Here is a 21113-nt window from a genome sequence, read left to right on the forward strand (position 1 = left end):
TTTCAAGGTTCTGGAGTGGCCTAGCCAGTCTCCAGATCTCAACCCCATAGAAAATCTTTGGAGGGAGTACGTGTTGCCCAGCGACAGCCCCAAAACATCACTGCTCTAGAGGAGATCTGCATGGAGGAATGGGCCAAAATACCAGCAACAGTGTGTGAAAACCTTGTGAAGACTTACATAAAACGTTTGACCTGTGTCATTGCCAACAAAGGGTATATAACAAACTATTGATAAACTTTTGTTATTGACCAAATACTTATTTTCCACCATAATTTGCAAATAAATTCATTAAAAATCCTACAATGTGATTTTCTGGAGAAGAAAATTCTCATTTTGTCTGTCATAGTTGACGTGTACCTATGATGAAAATTACAGGCCTTTCTCATCTTTTTAAGTGGGAGAACTTGCACAATTGGTGGCTGACTAAATACTTTTTGGCTGACTAAATACTTCATCTTGTCTTCAAGAGAGATTATTATCTATTTACTTTATTTAGTCTGATCAGTGGAACAATTCTCACTCTTAACAATGGGCTAAAATATAGGGTAATTACTGTGCTTGTCAGCAAGAACACTACTGTTATTCCCCACAGTTATTTTATTATAAAAATTCTTCCCAATTTTGCCAGTGTAATCACATATTTGACACCTGGTATGGCGACAGTTTTGAATAAGTCATACAAATAAGCATTGGAAATGCACCAAAAATCAAATATCATTTTTGACTTTTTAGGGGGCCTCACAACTCATAAACGCATCATATTTTGTCTATGTAGAGTAAGATGACGGTAAGGATATTCAACTAGTAGGCATAAACCACCTGAATATTGATATTCATTAGATTTTCTTGAAGGTTGGGTGATTTAGAAAAATTTATTGTTATAAGAATAACATTTTCAAACACCCAGCACTTGGGAAACATAGATCAGGGGTGGCCTACACTCCTGTAGAGCAAGCAGGATTTTCTTCCAGCCCTATTTTAAAGAGATAGTTCACCCAAATTACAAAATGTTAGTGTCCTTACCTTGAAAGCAGTCTATGGACAAGGAGACTGCTGTCTATGATTTGGTTACCCTCTGCCATCAACCATTAATATTAAAACTTCCTGTGCAGAGCCTTGGTGTAGTGGTAACACTCCCCGGCATGTCACATACAACTTTCCACCTGAGAACAGAGATCAATCCCTGCTTCCAACCTTCCCACTGTTTCTAGAATTTGCCTTTCTTCCTATCTCATTTCATTACTGCCTTAATAAAGTGTCAAACCAACTAAAAAATGTTTTAAAATATTTTAGGATACTTTAAATTTAATCCCCAAAAATCTCAAAGTAACAAAATCACCCTGGTCATAGGCCTAAGTCATGTCAAAATACATAGAATTGCAAGAAATGAGCTTAAAAAAAGTTAAATATTCCTGGGGTAGGACCCCCAATCTAGAGCAGATAGCTTTATCACTAGTTAGCATGTCATTCTGGGAATAGGAGACTTTTAGCTATCAGTTTATTCCAAGTAATAATTGAATACTATAAAAATCTATAGGACAAGCATTATAAATCAAATACAGCCATCAAGGCAGGACCCACTAATTTAATTCATACTTACAAATAAGAAATGGCACATTATCCCTGTCAATAGTTGGAGTAGGATAATTGCAGAGCACTGAACCTCAGACTGCCAGGATATTCATTTTTTAGCTCACAAACTACATTCCTTTGCTGTGATGATTTATTTGATCAATTATTATCTCTCACTTTTGTCACACATGATCTATTCAGCTCTCCTGTGTCCTTCTCCCAGAGATCAATCAAGTGCTATTCACCAAGCATGGGCTGATTCACTCACCTGTGAGGAGAACCATCCTACTGCAGTTTGAACTAGCCCTGCCGTCACTATTTAGACATTGGGACCACATATGCATTTATCTGTTGTCTTTTCTTTGTGGATTTTGTCTTACACAATCTAGTGCATTTTAGAGTTGAAGAACACCCACTTCTGATACATGTGCTTGTTTGAGCATCTTTATTCATTATTGTCTCTCACTTTTGTCTCGAAGGCTAAATTCAATGTAGAATCAGTTTAACAGGTTACTAACAGATCATTATACTATTGTAACATGCAGTGGGGATAATTCTATTGTCCCCGTCAGGAGCCCAGGCTTTTGCCATAGATGGTAGAGTTCTCGTCTCTGGACCACATAAGCTTTACATTGCATTCTGCTAAGGCACTTGTCTCTCGCTCTACATCGGTCAGCTACATTGGTGACCAGAGTGGGATCCTTTTGATGTGCCTATGGGGCCTGGGCACACAAATGCTCCTAGAGAGAAGGGGGAATACTGAAGCATGCGTTGTTGACAGTGCTACAGTCTCCATCAGAGGCCCAGGCTTTTGGCATAGATGGTAAAGCTCTCTTTTCTGGACTGCAACATTGTAAGATTGTGCCCTACACGGCACGTGATATACATTGATTGGTAGGTTACACTATATTTAGATACTTCAAATACTGCCTGAGACACCTTGGCCATTTGTCTCTGTATTCAACAAATTGTGAAACTATTTGTGATTGTGTTCTTTGTTCAAATGTATGTTCCGAAAAGGTGTATTTGGCGCATGCACACTTGGTCAAAACCAATACATCGATTATTTCCAGATAAAACATTTTCCAGATAAAACACACGTTTTCATTTCAACTTTGACTTTGTTTTTCATTACAAATACTCTAACACTTACTTTTTTTTGCAAACATAGTATTGTATGAACTGAAGAGAATCCAATCATCTCTATAAAATAAAAAGAGTTCTTATGTTGCTGTCCCTACAACAACAAATAAATACTTAAACGCATGTATTTCCCATGAATTCCTATGGAGGCTGTTCCTTATGAGGAGTATCAATATGTCGGAAGGTGACTTCAGAACAGTGCTCCTTCAGTCATTTAGTAAATACATATATATCATTGGGTAAAACATTCTCAAAGAGTTGCAAGTTTGAAAGAATTGCACGCACGCATGCACGCAAATGCGCGCACACACAAACACACAGGTTGGCGCTTCATGTCCAAGTCTGGGCTACAATCAGATTTATTTTACATATTGAAGCATTACGAAGTCTATGGGTTTATTTTTGAATCCGTTTGTTTCTTGCACACAGGTCTTTATCAGGTCACATCTCCACAACAACCCAACTTGGACATGAAGCTCCAACAGGACTTTCCACCCTTCCACAGCAGACCCCCTGTGACCATCAAGACCTCTCCATAAACCAGGATACTGTTACAGAACCGTGGGCATGAAGCTGTTCTTCATGTGTAGCATCAGTCAGTGCCATTCAGATGTGGATAGTGGATTCACTCCATTAGGGGAAGCCATGACTTGTTCCCTCCATCCCTCCTTCACTTCCTTTCTCTCTCAAATCTACGCCTGTATCACTTGAGACAATTTGAGAGATTCCTTAAATCTTGGTCCTAGAAACTTAAGAATATAATGTGGTAATAACTAACGCAAAATGTTGTCGAGACAGTAGTTTTATGTTATCTGCATGTTTGTATGGTCCTGAATATACAGCGCATTTGGAAAGTATTCAGACCCCTTGACTTTTTCCACTTCCTTATTCAAAAATTTGTTCAATTTGTTTTTTTCCCTTATTCATCTACACACAATACCCCATAATGACAAAGCAAATGCAGGTTTTTAGAAATGTTTGCAAATGTATTGAAAGTAAAAAACTGAAATATCACATTTACATAAGTATTCAGACCCTTTACTCAGTATTTTGTTGAAGCATCTTTGGCAGCGATTACAGCCTCGAGTCTTCTTGGGTATGACACTAAGCTTGGCACACCTGTTTTGGGGAGTTCCTCCCATTCCTCTCTGCAGATCCTCTCAAGCTCTGTCAGGTTGGATGGGGAGCATTGCTGCACAGCTATTTTCAGGTCTCTCCAGAGATGTTCGATCAAGTTCAAGTCCGGGCTCTGGCTGGGCCACTCAAGGACATTCAGAGACTTGTCCCGAAGCCACTCCTGCGTTGTCTTGGCTGTGTGCTTAGGGTCGTTGTCCTGTTGGAAGGTGAACGTTCGCCCCAGTCTGAGGTCCTGAGCGCTCGGGAGCAGGTTTTCATCAAGGATCTCTCTGTACTTTGCTCAGTTCATCTTTGCCTCAATCCTGACCCTGCCACTGAAAAACATCCCCACAGCATGATGCTGCCACCACCATGCTTCACCGTTCCATAGGGATGGTGCCAGGTTTCCTCAAGACGTGACGCTTGGCATTCAGGCCAAAGAGTTCAATCTTGGTTTCATCAGACCAGAGAATCTTGTTTCTCATGGTCTGAGAGTCCTTTAGGTGCCTTTTGGCAAACTCCAAGCGGGCTGCCATGTGCCTTTTACTGAGGAGTGGCTTCCGTCTGACCACTCTACCATAAAGGCCTGATTGGTGGAGTGCTGCAGAGATGGTTGTCCTTCTGGAAGGTTTTCCCATCTCCACAGAGGAACTCTAGAGCTCTGTCAGAGTGACCATTGGGTTCTTGGTCACCTCCCTGACCAAGGCCCTTCTCCCCCGATTGCTCAGTTTGGCCAGGTGGCCAGCTCTAGGAAAAGTCTTGGTGGTTCCAAACGTCTTCCATTTAAGAATGATGGAGGCCACTGTGTTCTTGGGGACCTTCAATGCTGCAGAAAATTTTTGGTACCCTTCCCCAGATCTGTGCCTCGACACAATCCTGTCTCGGAGCTATACAGACAATTCCTTCGCTTGGCTTGGTTTTAGCTCTGACATGCACTGTCAACTGTGGGACCTTATATATACAGGTGTGTGCCTTTCCAAATCATGTCCAATCATTTGAATTTACCACAGGTGGACTCCAATGAAATTGTAGAAACATCTCAAGGCTGATCAATGGAAACAGGATGCACCTGAGCTAAATTTCGAGTCTCATAGCAAAGGGTCTGAATACTTGAATATCTGTTTTTTAGGTTTAATAAGTTTGCAAAAAATTCTAAAAACGTCTTTTCACTTTGCCATTATGGGGTATTGTGTGTAGATTACTGAGAAAAAATACACTGCTCAAAAAAATAAAGGGAGCACTAAAATAACACATCCTAGATCTGAATGAATTAAATAATCTTATTAAATACTTTTTTCTTTACATAGTTGAATGTGCTGACAACAAAATCACACAAAAATTATCAATGGAAATCAAATGTATCAACCCATGGAGGTCTGGATTTGGAGTCACCCTCAAAATTAAAGTGGAAAACCACACTACAGGCTGATCCAACTTTGATGTAATGTCCTTAAAACAAGTCAAAATGAGGCTCAGTAGTGTGTGTGGCCTCCACGTGCCTGTATGACCTCCCTACAATGCCTGGGCATGCTCCTGATGAGGTGGCGGATGGTCTCCTGAGGGATCTCCTCCCAGACCTGGACTAAAGCATCCGCCAACTCCTGGACAGTCTGTGGTGCAACGTGGCGTTGGTGGATGGAGCGAGACATGATGTCCCAGATGTGCTCAATTGGATTCAGGTCTGGGGAACGGGCGGGCCAGTCCATAGCATCAATGCCTTCCTCTTGCAGGAACTGCTGACACACTCCAGCCACATGAGGTCTAGCATTGTCTTGCATTAGGAGGAACCCAGGGCCAACCGCACCAGCATATGGTCTCACAAGGGGTCTGAGGATCTCATCTCGGTACCAAATGGCAGTCAGGCTACCTCTGGCGAGCACATGGAGGGCTGTGCGGCCCCCCAAAGAAATGCCACCCCACACCATGACTGACCCACCGCCAAACCGGTCATGCTGGAGGATGTTGCAGGCAGCAGAACGTTCTCCACGGCGTCTCCAGACTCTGTCACGTCTGTCACATGTGCTCAGTGTGAACCTGCTTTCATCTGTGAAGAGCACAGGGCGCCAGTGGCGAATTTGCCAATCTTGGTGTTCTCTGGCAAATGCCAAACGTCCTGCACGGTGTTGGGCTGTAAGCACAACCCCCACCTGTGGACGTCGGGCCCTCATACCACCCTCATGGAGTCTGTTTCTGACCGTTTGAGCAGACACATGCACATTTGTGGCCTGCTGGAGGTCATTTTGCAGGGCTCTGGCAGTGCTCCTCCTGCTCCTCCTTGCACAAAGGCGGAGGTAGCAGTCCTGCTGCTGGGTTGTTGCCCTCCTACGGCCTCCTCTACGTCTCCTGATCTGTCTCCTGGTAGCGCCTCCATGCTCTGGACACTACGCTGACAGACACAGCAAACCTTCTTGCCACAACTCGCATTGATGTGCCATCCTGGATGAGCTGCACTACCTGAGCCACTTGTGTGGGTTGTAGACTCCGTCTCATGCTACCACTAGAGTGAAAGCACCGCCAGTATTCAAAAGTGACCAAAACATCAGCCAGGAAGCATAGGAACTGAGAAGTGGTCTTTGGTCACCACCTGCAAAACCAGTCCTTTATTGGGGGTGTCTTGCTAATTGCCTATAATTTCCACCTGTTGTCTATTCCATTTGCACAACAGCATGTGAAATGTATTGTCAATCAGTGTTGCTTCCTAAGTGGACAGTTTGATTTCACAGAAGTGTGATTGACTTGGAGTTACATTGTGTTGTTTAAGTGTTCCCTTTATTTTTTTGAGCAGTGTATATATTTTATCCATTTTAGAATAAGGCTGTAACATAACAAGATGTGTAAAAAGTCAAGGGGTCTGAATACTTTCCGAAGGCACTATTTGTGATGTTGTATGGCCATGAGAGGGAGCCACCTGACAAGCCTACTGTATGTCAGGCTTTTTGACTCCTCCTGCACATCCTCTTTTTAACTTCATGCTGAATTTCTTTGTGTGTTTACTTGTGCAAAAAATATAAACTAAACCACACTCTGGTTACCAAATTTGTTGTGCAGTAACTTCATGTGAAATCATCTTAGAGTTTTATCTCAATGGTAGAAATATTGATACATGAATGAAATGGATGAAGTTGAAAAAGTTAAGCAATGGCACCTTGAATTTGCACCTCAACTAAATCTAGGGGAAATAATAGGGTCACTGGATAGAAAGTATGACAGGGCACAGGGCAGTTCTGAAAAATAATAGCCTTTATTTTCTAACAGTGGTATTTGAAGGGGCCGATACCTGCTCTCATGGTTCTGAATATGGTGAAGCAATAAAGGACACACAAGTAAAGATGGTCTGTTCGTCTGTGTGATGAAAGCATCAAAGAAACATCAACAAAACAACAAAAGGTAAAGATTAACGCACATTGTCTAAGCAAATATATATATATGAGCCTCATCACCTGGCTAACTGCTTCGACAGAGAGAGTTAGCTGGTGGACGAGACTATAAATAATATTTAATTTGCTGCGCACATTTCCCCACGCTCAATGCGCACACATTATGATCATGTAACCTAACCTATTATGTTATTGTGATATAACTAGATACTGTGTGAGGCCTCAACATTACCCTTCAGAACCCTGCTGTAAACATGGAAACACACAGACAAACCCACAAACAAGAAAGCTATATCACAAAGCAGGATCAAATGGGTCAGCCAGTAAACCTTCCTTCATACTCTGATAAAGAAAATGGACTGTAAATCATTCTTCTTCCTATTTAAAATGTAAAGATAGTCTTAAAATGGGCATGGTAGAACTGACTTCTCTCGCAACAATCTCTTGTTAAAGTGTAGCTTTTTAAAATGAACCAGATAATTTTTAGGACCACTATTGTTTTCACTATATATTTTACCTCTTGGGGATGTTATTCGAAAACATAATGTTAACTTTCACTGCTATGCGGATGACACACAGCTGTACATTTCAATGAAGCATGGTGAAGCCCCAAAATTGCCCTCGCTAGAAGCCTGTGTTTCAGACATAAGGAAGTGGATGGCTGAAAACTTTTTACTTTTAAACTCGGACAAAACAGAGATGCTTGTTCTAGGTCCCAAGAAACAAAGAGATCTTCTGTTAAATCTGACAATTCATCTTGATGGTTGTAAAGTCGTCTCAAATAAAACTGTGAAGGACCTAGGCGTTACTCTTGACCCTGATCTCTCTTTTGACGAACATATCAAGACTGTTTCAAGGACAGCTTTTTTCCATCTACGTAACATTGCAAAAATCAGAAATTTTCTGTCCAAAAATGATGCAGAAAAATTAATCCATGCATTTGTTACTTCTAGATTAGACTACTGCAATGCTCTATTTTCCGGCTACCCGGATAAAGCACTAAATAAACTTCAGTTAGTGCTAAATACGGCTGCTAGAATCCTGACTAGAACCAAGAAATTTGATCATATTACTCCAGTGCTAGCTTCCCTACACTGGCTTCCTGTTAAGGCAAGGGCTGATTTCAAGGTTTTACTGTTAACCTATAAAGCGTTACATGGGCTTGCTCCTACCTATCTTTCCGAGTTGGTCCTGCCGTACATACCAATACGTACGCTACGGTCACAAGACGCAGGCCTCCTAATTGTCCCTAGAATTTCTAAGCAAACAGCGGGAGGCAGGGCTTTCTCCTATAGATCTCCATTTTTATGGAACAGTCTGCCTACCCATGTGAGAGACGCAGACTCGGTCTCAACCTTTAAGTCTTTACTGAAGACTTATCTCTTCAGTAGGTCATATGATTGAGTGTAGTCTGGCCCAGGAGTGTGAAGGTGAACGGAAAGGCTGGAGCAACGAACAGCCCTTGCTGTCTCTGCCAGGCCGGTTCCCCTCTCCACTGGGGTTCTCTGCCTCTAACCCTGTTGCAGGGGCTGAGTCACTGGCCTGCTGGTGCTCTTTCATGCCGTCCCTGGGAGGGGTACGTCAATTGAGTGGGTTGAGTTACTGACGTGATCTTCCTGTCTGGGTTGGCGACCCCCCCCCCCTTGGTTTGTGCTGTGGTGGAGACCTCTGTGGGCTATACTCGGCCTTGTCTCAGGATTGTAAGTTGGTGGTTGGGGATATCCCTCTAGTGGTGCGGGGGCTGTGCTTTGGCGGAGTGGGTGGGGTTATATCCTTCCTGTTTGGCCCTGTCCGGGGGTTTCTTCGGATGGGGCCACAGTGTCTCCGGACCGCTCCTGTCTCAGCCTCCAGTATTTATGCTGCAGTAGTTTATGTGTCGGGGGGCTGGGGTTAGTTGGTTATACCTGGAGTACTTCTCCTGTCTTATCCAGTGTCCTGTGTGAATTTAAGTATGCTCTCTCTAATTCTCTCGTTCTCTCTTTCTCTCTGAGAACCTGAGCCCTAGGACCATACGTCAGGACTACCGGGCATGATGACACCCTGCTGCCCCCAGTCCGCCTGGCCTTGCTGCTATTCCAGTTTCAACTGTTCTGCCTGCGGCTACGAAACCCCTACCTGTCCCAGACCTGCTGTTTTCAACTCTAAATGATCGGCTATGAAAAGCCAACTGAGAGACCTGAGCCCTAGGACCATACGTCGGGACTACCGGCCGTGGTGACTCCTTGCTATCCCCAGTCCGCCTGGCCTTGCTGCTATTCCAGTTTAAACTGTTCTGCCTGCGGTTATGGAACCCCTACCTGTCCCAGACCTGCTGTTTTAAACTCTAATGATCGGCTATGAAAAGCCAACTGAGATTTATTCCTGATTATTATTTGACCATGCTTGTCACTTATGAACATTTTTGAACATCTTGGCATGGTTCTGTTATAATCTCCACCCGGCACAGCCAGAAGAGGACTGGCCACCCCTCATAGCCTGGTTCCTCTCTAGGTTTCTTCCTAGGTTTTGCCTTTCTAGGGAGTTTTTCCTAGCCACCGTGCTTCTACACCTGCATTACTAGCTGTTTGGGGTTTTAGGCTGGGTTTCTGTACAGCACTTCGAGATATTAGCTGATGTAAGAAGGGCTATATAAAATAAAATTGATTGATTGATTGATTGATAATCAAGAGCCTATCTGTTAGTGACAGCTCCCCGGGCGCCCAATGTAGCAGCCCCCTGCACTTCCCCGATTCAGAGGGGTTGGGTTAAAAGCAGAAGTCAAGTTTCGTTTGGACCTTGTGTGCAATTGACGATAAAATGTATCTATTTATTTATTTGTATTATTTATCCTGCTATGTGATCCAGCCCTCTAGTAGACAACACTCACTGCCTCCCAGAAACACCATAGACTCATGTCATACAGGGCTATGTTCAGTAGGCATCAAGCAGTAGAAAACATTTTGAAACCTAAACCTAATGCAAGCCCTAATGAAAGGATTGCTTTTTTTATATAACTGAAAGAGATTCTTAATATTGTCTGGTTTGAGTGCCGTACCTGCATAAATAAGAAGCGAGAAATGGGTTGATAGCTCTATGGGAATCATCGTGTGTCCTAAATGGCACCCTATTTCTGATATAGTACACTACTATTGACCAGGGCCCTAGTCAAAAGTAGTGCACTATATACAGAATAGGGTGCCATTTCAGAAACACACACAGACTCAGATGAAGACACTGCTTTTGACAGCTGTGTTGAACTTGACACCATCCTCTTCATGTACAAATGGAGGAAAATAAAGCCATTTTAAATACAGGAAAGGGTTCTAGCAACCCACACATTCATTAGAATAGACATCTATGGAAATACAGTTATTTAAAAATACGTTTGAACATAGGATTGAAATCACATTCGATAACCAGGTCTGGGAATCCAGTGATTTATCATCAGGACTTCCTATAGATTCATATAACCATACAATTATATGTATTATAGGATCATATAGAGCCCCACAGTGGAGATGGTATAATACCCATTTAAAAGTCCTAGGGAGATTTACACAGTTATCAAAACGTCATGCCAGGTTAAGCCTACACGAAACACAGCCCTTATTTTAAGTGTTTCTAAAATCCCTTATGGGAAAAATTAATGGTGGAGAAATGATTGGAACCATTTTCCTTTGACCGCTAGGTTTTATGGGTATTATGACTCATACTGTGGTACTCTATGCCTATAGCTATCGAATGGAACCTAATCTCTCCGACTCAACCTTGAAGTCCTACATAGCGCAGACACTATTGACGCTAGGGAAACCACATTTTGATTTCATCATGGGTCTTGTGATGTGGGGTTGGGGATGGAGCATTTTAAATACAACATTCTATCAAATAACATTTTGTGACAGTGACATAACAGCTCTCCCCTCACTTCTAACAGACTACATACAGAACAGAGGACATGACAGCGTAACAAGTGTTCAATGATACAAAGATGGAGTGAAAAAGAAACAGAGAGAGATGGGTAGAAAAAAAAGAGATTAAATAAGTTAAAAGGGGCAGGATAAGCAAATACAAACTCCCTAGCCCTCTATCCCCTCTCTCTTTCTGTGTGATTGATTTAGAGGATAAAGATGGACATCAAAAGGTTGTATCATCATTCTCATAAAGGAGACACTATTCTGAGAAGAATCCACCTGATTGGGCATGGAACCTGCCAGTCATTCCTAAACGGTTCCTTTCACTAGACAGTGTTCTAATCAGTGAGGGGGTGGTGGGCGGAGCTATGTGCTCTATTATAATAGTGACTTCCAGGCAGTATTAGTATTTGTGCACAGTTTCATTTATTTACAAGAGTGCACACTTATTTACACATGTAAAACACTGGCAGGCATAACAACAGCATACAGTTTGACTGTGGAGACATAAGGTTTGTCATAGAAGAGCAGAGGTCATTACCACTGTTGGGTTTCCTACCAAATTCTATCCAAAAGGAGGTCAAATAACATCTGGCTATAAACTATCGACCTAAAATCATAAATAACTGTTGGAAGGTAGCAGTGGTTTGTTAAATTAAATCAGGTGGTTGATTGTTTTTGCCATATTGAACGCTAAAATCTGAGCTATAATGAGAAAATCTGAAGCTAACTTAACACATATTCTAAACACACAAACAGTAGATAATATATTACAAAGTAATTTCCCCGGTTCGGCCCAGAGACCAAAACATAGACGATACAATATAATACAGCAAGCGGGAGGGTGGGGTCGAGTCACCTTTAACCCTTGATCTCTAACCCGAGAGTGACCCCAGAAATGAACGACGGCAGGCACTTGAATGTCGTGGTTTCCTGTTTGTTTGTGAAATAGTCAGGAGAGTTGATAGTCCTCACACAAGGTTGTGTGCTCTGGGAGGAAGTTGCCTCTAAATTCTGATCTAGGATAAGCTCACCCTACCCCTAGATCCTAATCTAAACCATTAGGGGAGGAAACTCATAACTGGCCTTAGATCTATGTCTACATGCCACTTCCTCCTCAACACAATTCCGTAAGAGAAGGAGGTGAGATTAGCAATGACTTCACCCTAGTTCCCTCAGGACTCCATCTCGTCTCCATCAAACGGCAGGGGCTCGAAGCTGCAAACCTCGTCATAGGTCAACCCTGAGAGAAAGAAAGATTGAGATCAGAAGTGGCCGGAGTAGACATCTACCTAGTTTAGTGTGAGTACCATGTTAAACACAAGTGATTTTATCATCCTCCCTCCACACATTGAGTCATTTCCCTCTCTCCACCCGTCACATACTTTTCCACTCCTCTATCTCCAGCTCACGGCTCTCAAAACTCTGGTCATATGGCTCAGACTCTGGCTCATCGTCTGGGTCGTGGTACTGGGAGAAGTAGGGGTGGGCCAGGGCCTCCGACGCTGTGATCCGCTTATCAGTGTCCAGAACCAACATCTTCTCTAACAGATCCACCGCTGGAAGAAAGAAAGACACACACACAGAGACAGAGAGACAGAGACAAGAGACGAGAGACGAGAGAGGAGAGAGGAGAGAGAGAGAGACAGAGAGAGAGAGAGAGAGAGAGAGAACAGAGTGTCTGTTTAGACAGTGTGAGTGTGTACGTTTGTGAGACACTAGACAGACTACCCCATTATTACCTAGTGGGTTAGCGCCAATGAACACTTCAGCAAAGTTCCTCTTGGGCATCTGGGGAAGGGAGTTGATGTAGTTTCTGGCCTGTTAGAGAGACACACAGAGAACGTCTCAACACCCTAGTTCCCTCAGGACTCACACAGGTTACTTCAACACTTGAACTGCTTCTGAAATCAAGTGATACCACATGTCGGCAGTGAAGATAGACTTCTGTACACTTAGGGCCTGAATCCTAACTTGAGATCAGAATGTGTAAATCAGGGGTGTCAAACTCATTTTAGCTCAGGGGCTACATGGAGGAAAATCTATTCCCAAGTGGGCCGGACCGGAAAAATCATGGTACATATAACTTAAAAACAACAACTTCAGATTGTTTTCTTTGTTTTAATACGATCAACATACAACATAAAGCTGGAGCCTGAGGACAGTGTGTCCAAAATAGTACAAGCACAACATCACTATTAATTATAAAACACGTCAAGTTTATTTGAAAAATCTAAAGAAAAAGAACACACAAACACACAATGCCTCAGTGATTAACAGAACTGTTTCACAGATCACAGAACTATATCAGGGTGTCATTTCTCAGGCAGAAATGTAGATAAAAATAATGAAATCCTGTTCCCCAAACAAGTGCAAGAACCACAGAGTCAAGAATAGGTTAAATATACAAATAAAATAAAATAAATTAAAAACAATAGCACATCAACATAAAAACATATAAACATAAATCTGAAAGCGTTGCTCAAACTCCCGTAACAGTCCCGTTATTTTATCTTTGAACCGCTTCATGTCTGCCACATGTTGGGTCGCGCACACATTTTTCAGACAGGGGAAGTGAGCTGTATCACCACCGGCAAGTTGCGTCTCCCACAATGACAGCTTCAACTTGAAAGAACGTATGCTGTCATAATACTGCGTGACAACTTTGTTGCGCCCTTGCAGCTGTTTGTTCAAGTTATTCAGGTGCTCTGTAACATCCACCATAAATGCAAAGTCCTGCATCCATTCTGCCGAATGAAATTCTAACACTGGTTTGCCCTTTTCTTCCATGAACTGTTCAATTTCTTCTCGTAAATCAAAGAAACGCCTCAGCACAGCACCTCGGCTTAACCATCTTACCTCAGTGTGGTATGGCAGGCCATAGATGTGGTCTTTCTCTCTGAGAAGGCTGTCAAACTGACGGTGATTGAGGCTTCTGGATCGGATGAAATTAACAGTTTGGATGACCACCTTCATGACGTTATCCATCTTTAATGACTTGCAACACAAAGCCTCCTGGTGCAAAATACAGTGAAAAGTCAAAAAATCACGTCCTCCATTTGCAGATTGCACTTTCTCTCTGAACTTTGTCACAACGCCTGCTTTTTTCCCGATCATTGAGGGCGCACCATCTGTAGCCAGGCTGACAGCGCGGGACCAGTCCACTCCGACCCTGTCCAGCGCGCCGACGAGTGCGGTAAAAATATCAGCTGCTGTCGTTGTATCTGTCATCGGCACCAACTCCACGAACTCCTCGGTGACGGTCAATGTGTCATCAACTCCGCGGATGAAAATGGCCAGTTGTGCAACATCTGTAACGTCCGTGCTTTCATCAATTGCAACCGAAAACGCAATAAATGACTTTACTTTTTGCTTCAACTGGCTGTCCAAATCCACTGAAAGATCGGAAATCCTGTCTGCAACTGTGTTTCTTGTCAGGCTGATATTTGCAAAAGCCTGCCGCTTTTCAGGGCACACAATCTCCGCTGCCTTCATCATGCATGTTTTTACAAATTCACCCTCACTAAATGGTTTTGAAGCCACTGCGATTTCATTAGCAATGAGGTAGCTAGCTTTCACTGCAGCGTCACTGATGTCTCGGCTGTGAGTAAACACAGACTGCTGTTTCTTCAGACCCGCCAACAGTTCATTCACCTTCTCTCATCTCCGCTGTCCTTGAAAGTTGTCATATTTGTCGGCATGAAGACTCACATAGTGGCGACGAAGGTTATATTCTTTCAGCACTGCAACATGCTCTGAACACACCAAACATACAGCTTTCCCATTCAATTCCGTGAATAAATAGGATGACAATTTTTCTTGGAACACTCTGCGTCCACTTTTCTCTTTTTTCACAGAGACATATTGGGGCAATGAGGGTGCCAAAGCACATAATGTTAAAAGTAGAAGCCGTAATAAATATCGCGGGCAAAACAAAGTAGCTCATTGGCTGCACGTGCTTGACCTACTTGCTCTGCCCCGGTATAAACAGTTTGCTTGCTTAACACAATTGCTATTACGCCATCCAGTGGGCGCAATTGGAACAGCAGTTTATTTTATTGAAAAATTGCAGCGCATTTTTATACTTTACAAAATTATTATTATTATTATTATAATATATATATATATCAAATCAAATCAAATTTTATTGGTCACATGCGCCGAATACAACAGGTGCAGACATTGCAGTGAAATGCTTACTTACAGCCCTTAACCAAAAGTGCATTTATTTTAAACAAAAAAAGTAAGAATAAAACAACAACCAAAAAAGTGTTGAGAAAAAAAAGAGCAGAAGTAAAATAAAGTGACAGTAGGGAGGCTATATATACAGTAAAATAAAGTGACAGTAGGGAGGCTATATATACAGGGGGGTACCGTTGCAGAGTCAATGTGCGGGGGCACCGGCTAGTTGAGGTAGTTGAGGTAATATGTACATGTGGGTAGAGTTAAAGTGACTATGCATAAATACTTAACAGAGTAGCAGCAGCGTAAAAAGGATGGGGTGGGGGGGCAGTGCAAATAGTCTGGGTAGCCATGATTAGCTGTTCAGGAGTCTTATGGCTTGGGGGTAGAAGCTGTTGAGAAGTCTTTTGGACCTAGACTTGGCACTCCGGTACCGCTTGCCGTGCGGTAGCAGAGAGAACAGTCTATGACTAGGGTGGCTGGAGTCTTTGACAATTTTGAGGGCCTTCCTCTGACACCGCCTGGTATAGAGGTCCTGGATGGCAGGGAGCTTTGCCCCAGTGATGTACTGGGCCGTACGCACTACCCTCTGTAGTGCCTTGCGGTCAGAGGCCAAGCAGTTGCCATACCAGGCGGTGATGCAACCAGTCAGGATGCTCTCGATGGTGCAGCTGTAGAATTTTTTGAGGATCTGAGGACCCATGCCAAATCTTTTTAGTCTCCTGAGGGGGAATAGGCTTTGTCGTGCCCTCTTCACGACTGTCTTGGTGTGTTTGGACCATGATAGTTCGTTGGTGATGTGGACACCAAGGAACTTGAAGCTCTCAACCTGTTCCACTACAGCCCCGTCGATGAGAATGGGGGCGTGCTCAGTCCTCTTTTTTTTCCTGTAGTCCACAATCATCTCCTTTGTCTTGGTCACGTTGAGGGAGAGGTTGTTGTCCTGGCACCACACGGCCAGATCTCTGACCTCCTCCCTATAGGCTGTCTCATCGTTGTCGGTGATCAGGCCTACCACTGTTGTGTCGTCGGCAAACTTAATGATGGTGTTGGAGTCGTGCCTGGCCATGCAGTCATGGGTGAACAGAGAGTACAGGAGGGGACTGAGCACGCACCCCTGAGGGGCCCCCGTGTTGAGGATCAGTGTGGCAGATGTGTTGTTACCTACCCTTACCACCTGGGGGCGGCCCGTCAGGAAGTCCAGGATCCAGTTGCAGAGGGAGGTGTTTAGTCCCAGGATCCTTAGCTTAGTGATGAGCTTAGAGGGCACTATGGTGTTGAATGCTGAGCTGTAGTCAATGAATAGCATTCTCACGTAGGTGTTCCTCTTGTCCAGGTGGGAAAGGGCAGTGTGGAGTGCGATAGAGATTGCATCATCTGTGGATCTGTTGGGGCGGTATGCAAATTGGAGTGGGTCTAGGGTTTCTGGGATTATGCTGTTGATGTGAGCCATGACCAGTCTTTCAATATATATATATTATTTTTTATTTTTTTATCATCTCGCGGGCCAGATTAAACCCGTTTGCGGGCCTGATCCGGCCCGCGGGCCGGACGTTTGACACCCCTGGTGTAAATCATGCATTGATGCAAATGGGAGACTGAGTTACGTGCCCTGTGGCCGTATGTATCAAGCGTCTCAGTGTAGGAGTGCCGATTTAGGATCAGTTTAGCCTTTTACATCACAATGAATAGTATCCTAGATCAGCACACCTACTCTGAGACGCTTGATTAATGGCCCCAGATCTCAAGATAGGAATCCCATAGAGCACATCTAAAGGGTTATGAAGAATACTGCAGTCTGGAGCTGTAGTTTGGAAGAGAACCACTGTACACAACAACCAAACACATCATCATATAACATCAGAACACTTCAGATCACAGAGGGGCAAGGCCAGAAAAAGTAGTCAGGAATTAGGGATTGCAAAGCACTCTGGGAAGTCGTGAGATTACGTCAGAGATACGTGTCAGACAAAAAGCAGTCGGGTGCAGAGAGTAGGGGAGGGTTGGAAGAGCTCTGTAGGGCCTAACAAAAGGCTGGGGGCATCATAGAGATCCTATTAAATTACTAGAGGGGCTATGTCATGAACCCAAAAAATTCCAGGATTGGGTAAAAATGGCATCCATATTGGTCAGGGAGAAATCCAAACCAGTCTAATCAGAAATGAATGGCAGTAGAGAAAGTATTCAGACCCCTTGACTTTTTCCACATTTTGATACAATGATACAATTCTAAAATGGATTAAATAAAACAATTTCCTCAGCAATCTACACATAATACCCCATAGTTTCAAAGCGAAAACAGGTTTTTGGAAATGTTGGGACATTTATAAATATAATTATTTATATAAGTATTCAGACCCTTTGCTATGAGACACGAAATTGAGCTCAGGTGCATCCTGTTTCCATTGATCATCCTTGAGATGTTTCTACAACTTGATTGGAGTCCACCTGTGGTAAATTAAATTGATTGGACATGATTTGGAAAGGCACACACCTGTCTATATAAAGGTCCCACAGTTGACAGTACGTCAGAGCAAAAACCAAGCCACGAGGTCGAAGGAATTGTCCGTATAGCTCCGAGACAGGATTGTGTCGAGGCACAGATCTGGGGAAGGGTCCCAAAACATTTCTGCAGCATTGAAGGTCCCCAAGAACACAGTGGCCGCCATCATTCTTAACTGGAAGAAGTTTGGAACCACCAAGACTCTTTCTAGAGCTGGCCACCCAGCCAAACTGAGCAATCCGGGGAGAAGGGTCTTGGTCAGGGAGGTGACCAAGAACCTGATGGTCACTCTGACAGAGCTCTTGAGTTCCTCTGTGGAGATGGGAGACCCTTACAGAAGGACAACCATCTCTGCAGCACTCCACCAATCAGGCCATTATGGTAGAGTGGCCAGATGGAAGCCACTCCTCAGTAAAAGGCACATGACAGCCCGCTTGGAGGTTGCCAAAAGGCACCTAAAGACTCTCAGACAATGAGAAACAAGATTCTCTGCTCTGATGAAACCAAGATTGAACTCTTTGGCCTGAATGCCAAGCGTCACATCTGGAGGAAACCTGGCACCATCCCTACGGCGAAGCATGGTGGTGGCAGCATCATGCTGTGGGGATGTTTTTCAGTGGCAGGGACTGGGAGACTTGTCAGGATCGAGGCAAAGATTAATGGAGCAAAGTACAGAGAGATCCTTGATGAAAACCTGCTCCAGAGTGCTCAGGACCTGAGACTGAGGTGAAGGTTCACCTTCCAACAGGACAACGACCCTAAGCACACAGCCAAGACAACACAGGAGTGGCTTCGGGACAAGTCTCTGAATGTCCTTGAGTGGCCCAGCCAGAGCCCGAACTTGAACCCGATCGAACATCTCTGGAGAGACCTGAAAATAGCTGTACAGCAACACTCCCCATCCAACCTGACAGAGCTTGAGAGGATCTGCAGAGAAGAATGGGAGAAACTCCCCAAATACAGGTGTGCCAAGCTCGTAGCGTCATACCCAAGAAAGCTGCAATCGCTGCCAAAGGTGCTTCAACAAAGTACTGAGTAAAGGGACTGAATACTTGTGTAAATGTGATATTTAAGTTTTTTTTTATTTTGTGTAGATTGGGGTATTGTGTGTAGATTGATGAGGGAAACATTTTCAATTTTAGAATAAGGCTGTAACGTAACAAAATGTGGAAAAAGTCAAGGGGTCTGAATACTTTCCAAAGGCACTGTATATCAGAAATGGTGTAATAGAATAGTCAACCTAAAATATTGTAATAGAATTATAAATACAGTTTATACAGGTTTTATACACATTTTCTGTATAAATAGCCTCTAAAATATATGTCAACCGACCATAAACGTCTAGATTTTTGTTTTCCTGGAAAGCTGTGAGTGCTACTATATGATACAATATCAGTACTTTATAACATGGGGGACCCTGGGAAGGACATATCATAGTGTCTCACCTCATGGCTGGGCATCCGGCTAATGACAGAGGCCGGGGGCGTTCCTGTCAGCCTCATGATCTGCTGCAGCTGGTTAATATCTACAGCAGCCTAGGGTCAAGGGTCATAGGTCATACTGTCACACAGGTGAGAGGGTCACAGGGATGTCAAAGTGTCCCTTTTGTTGCGTGGGGGAAGGGGGGAGGGGGGGTAGACGAGAAGATATGGGAATGAGATGGAAGTAGGGAGGGGGGAGGTAGGGAGAGAATGGAGAAAGGCGGTGTCAGAGGAAGGCTCTAGTCATAGACTGTTCTCTCTGCTACCGCACGGCAAGCGGTACCGGAGCGCCAAGTCTTCTTCTACCCCCAAGCCATAAGACTCCTGAACAGCTAATACCGGACTATTTGCATCCCCCCCCACCCCACCCCACCCTTTTACGCTGCTGCTACTCTCTGTTTATTATCTATGCAGTCACTTTCACTCTACCCACGTGTACATATTACCTCAATTACCTGTGCCCACGCACATTGACTCTGTACCGGTACCCCCTGTATATAGCCTCATTACTGTTATTTTATTTTACTGCTGCTCTTTAATGATTTTTTTATTTTTTATTTTTTACTTAACACTTATTTTTCTTAAAACTGCATTGTTGGTTAAGGGCTTGTAAGTAAGCATTTCACTGTAAGGTCTACACCTGTTGTATTCGGCGGATGTGGCAAATAAAATTTGATTCGATTTTTTAAAAGCTGACATGCTGTATGAGGTATTATTGAATAGAGACATAACAACATGCTTTTAGAACACAGCCAGCAGAGGAACGAGTGTCAGAAGAACCGAGCGACTCTAGACGAGAGGGCAGCTCAACTCAATGACAACTAAGTCAAGGTTCTCTTGGCTTCTGTAGGGAGCAGCCCATGAAGCCCATGTATCTGGGAGATGGAAGTACACAGGAAGCTGTGGTGTTGAGTTACAGTGGCCATATAATGGTAGGACTGGAAGCGAGTATAGTAGTAATAGCTCAATAAAGAGGTTGTCATTGAAAAACAGCGGCACAACCCAAAACGCGGGCAGGCAGACAGGCGTGGAACAGAACATGGTGGAACAAGATGTAGTCCTCTGTAGCTCCATTGGTAGAGCATGGCGCTTGTAACGCCAGGGTAGTGGGTTCGATCCCCGGGACCACCCATACGTAAAAATTTATGCACACGACTGTAAGTCGCTTTGGATGAAAGCGTCTGCTAAATGGCATATTATTATTATATTATTATAAGATGGAACACTCACAGACTGAGGGGATTTTCATCAAGAGCTCAGGTTCCGGGGTTCCCATGAGGAGCATTACAAGCTTCAACTGATCAATGTCTATACCACACCAACATAAAGGGAAAACTGAGGGATGTGATGGAAGGAGGGTGAGAAGGAAGGGATGGGAGGGTAAGGAGAAGTAGGAGGAGGGTTACATCTATGAGAACCTCAGATGTATACTACCTGGTTTGCCCATGCAGGCAGTTAGTTATTTAGCTAAGTGCACACTTCAACTGGGTGTAGGGGATAGGGGTCAATATGGAATTGGGCCATGACAACAAGTGCTACACTTTTCTATGTCACCATGACGGCAGTGAAAGGATACGGTCGGTGCCGGGGAATAACGTCCTTCCGGTTAGCAGCTCCGCCATTATGCAGCCCACCGACCAGATGTCAACTACAAAAACAACACTGTTAGTGTCCAACTGGAACTACACATCCGCAAATCCATTTTGTATAAACATTTACACACGCAAAATGATTTATTTATTAACTCCTGGCCTATAGAATATACGGTATTTTACTTCTAGGTCGTACCTGTCATATTGCAGTGATAGAGTAATATACAGTGCATTCGGAAAGTATTCAGACCCCTACA

The 21113-nt window shown here is 43.7% G+C and overlaps 1 protein-coding gene across 1 annotated transcript in view; it reads right to left on the reverse strand.

Annotated features, from left to right (window-relative positions):
- Positions 1-11501: 11501 nt before the first annotated feature.
- The window catches only part of LOC311134282 (mitogen-activated protein kinase 14A-like), a 61753-nt gene continuing 52141 nt past the window's right edge, over positions 11502-21113 (reverse strand). Inside the window, exons 8-12 of the mRNA XM_084167916.1 lie at positions 20841-20912; positions 19229-19308; positions 12841-12919; positions 12484-12657; positions 11502-12341 (exon numbers count right to left, since the gene is read on the reverse strand). Coding sequence (XP_084024042.1) covers positions 12274-12341; positions 12484-12657; positions 12841-12919; positions 19229-19308; positions 20841-20912 — 473 coding nt within the window. The 3' untranslated portion in view covers positions 11502-12273. The remainder of the gene's footprint in view (positions 12342-12483; positions 12658-12840; positions 12920-19228; positions 19309-20840; positions 20913-21113) is intronic.

The sequence above is a fragment of the Coregonus lavaretus genome (assembly GCF_964263955.1).
Source record: "Coregonus lavaretus genome assembly, chromosome: 8".
NCBI lineage: Eukaryota > Metazoa > Chordata > Actinopteri > Salmoniformes > Salmonidae > Coregonus > Coregonus lavaretus.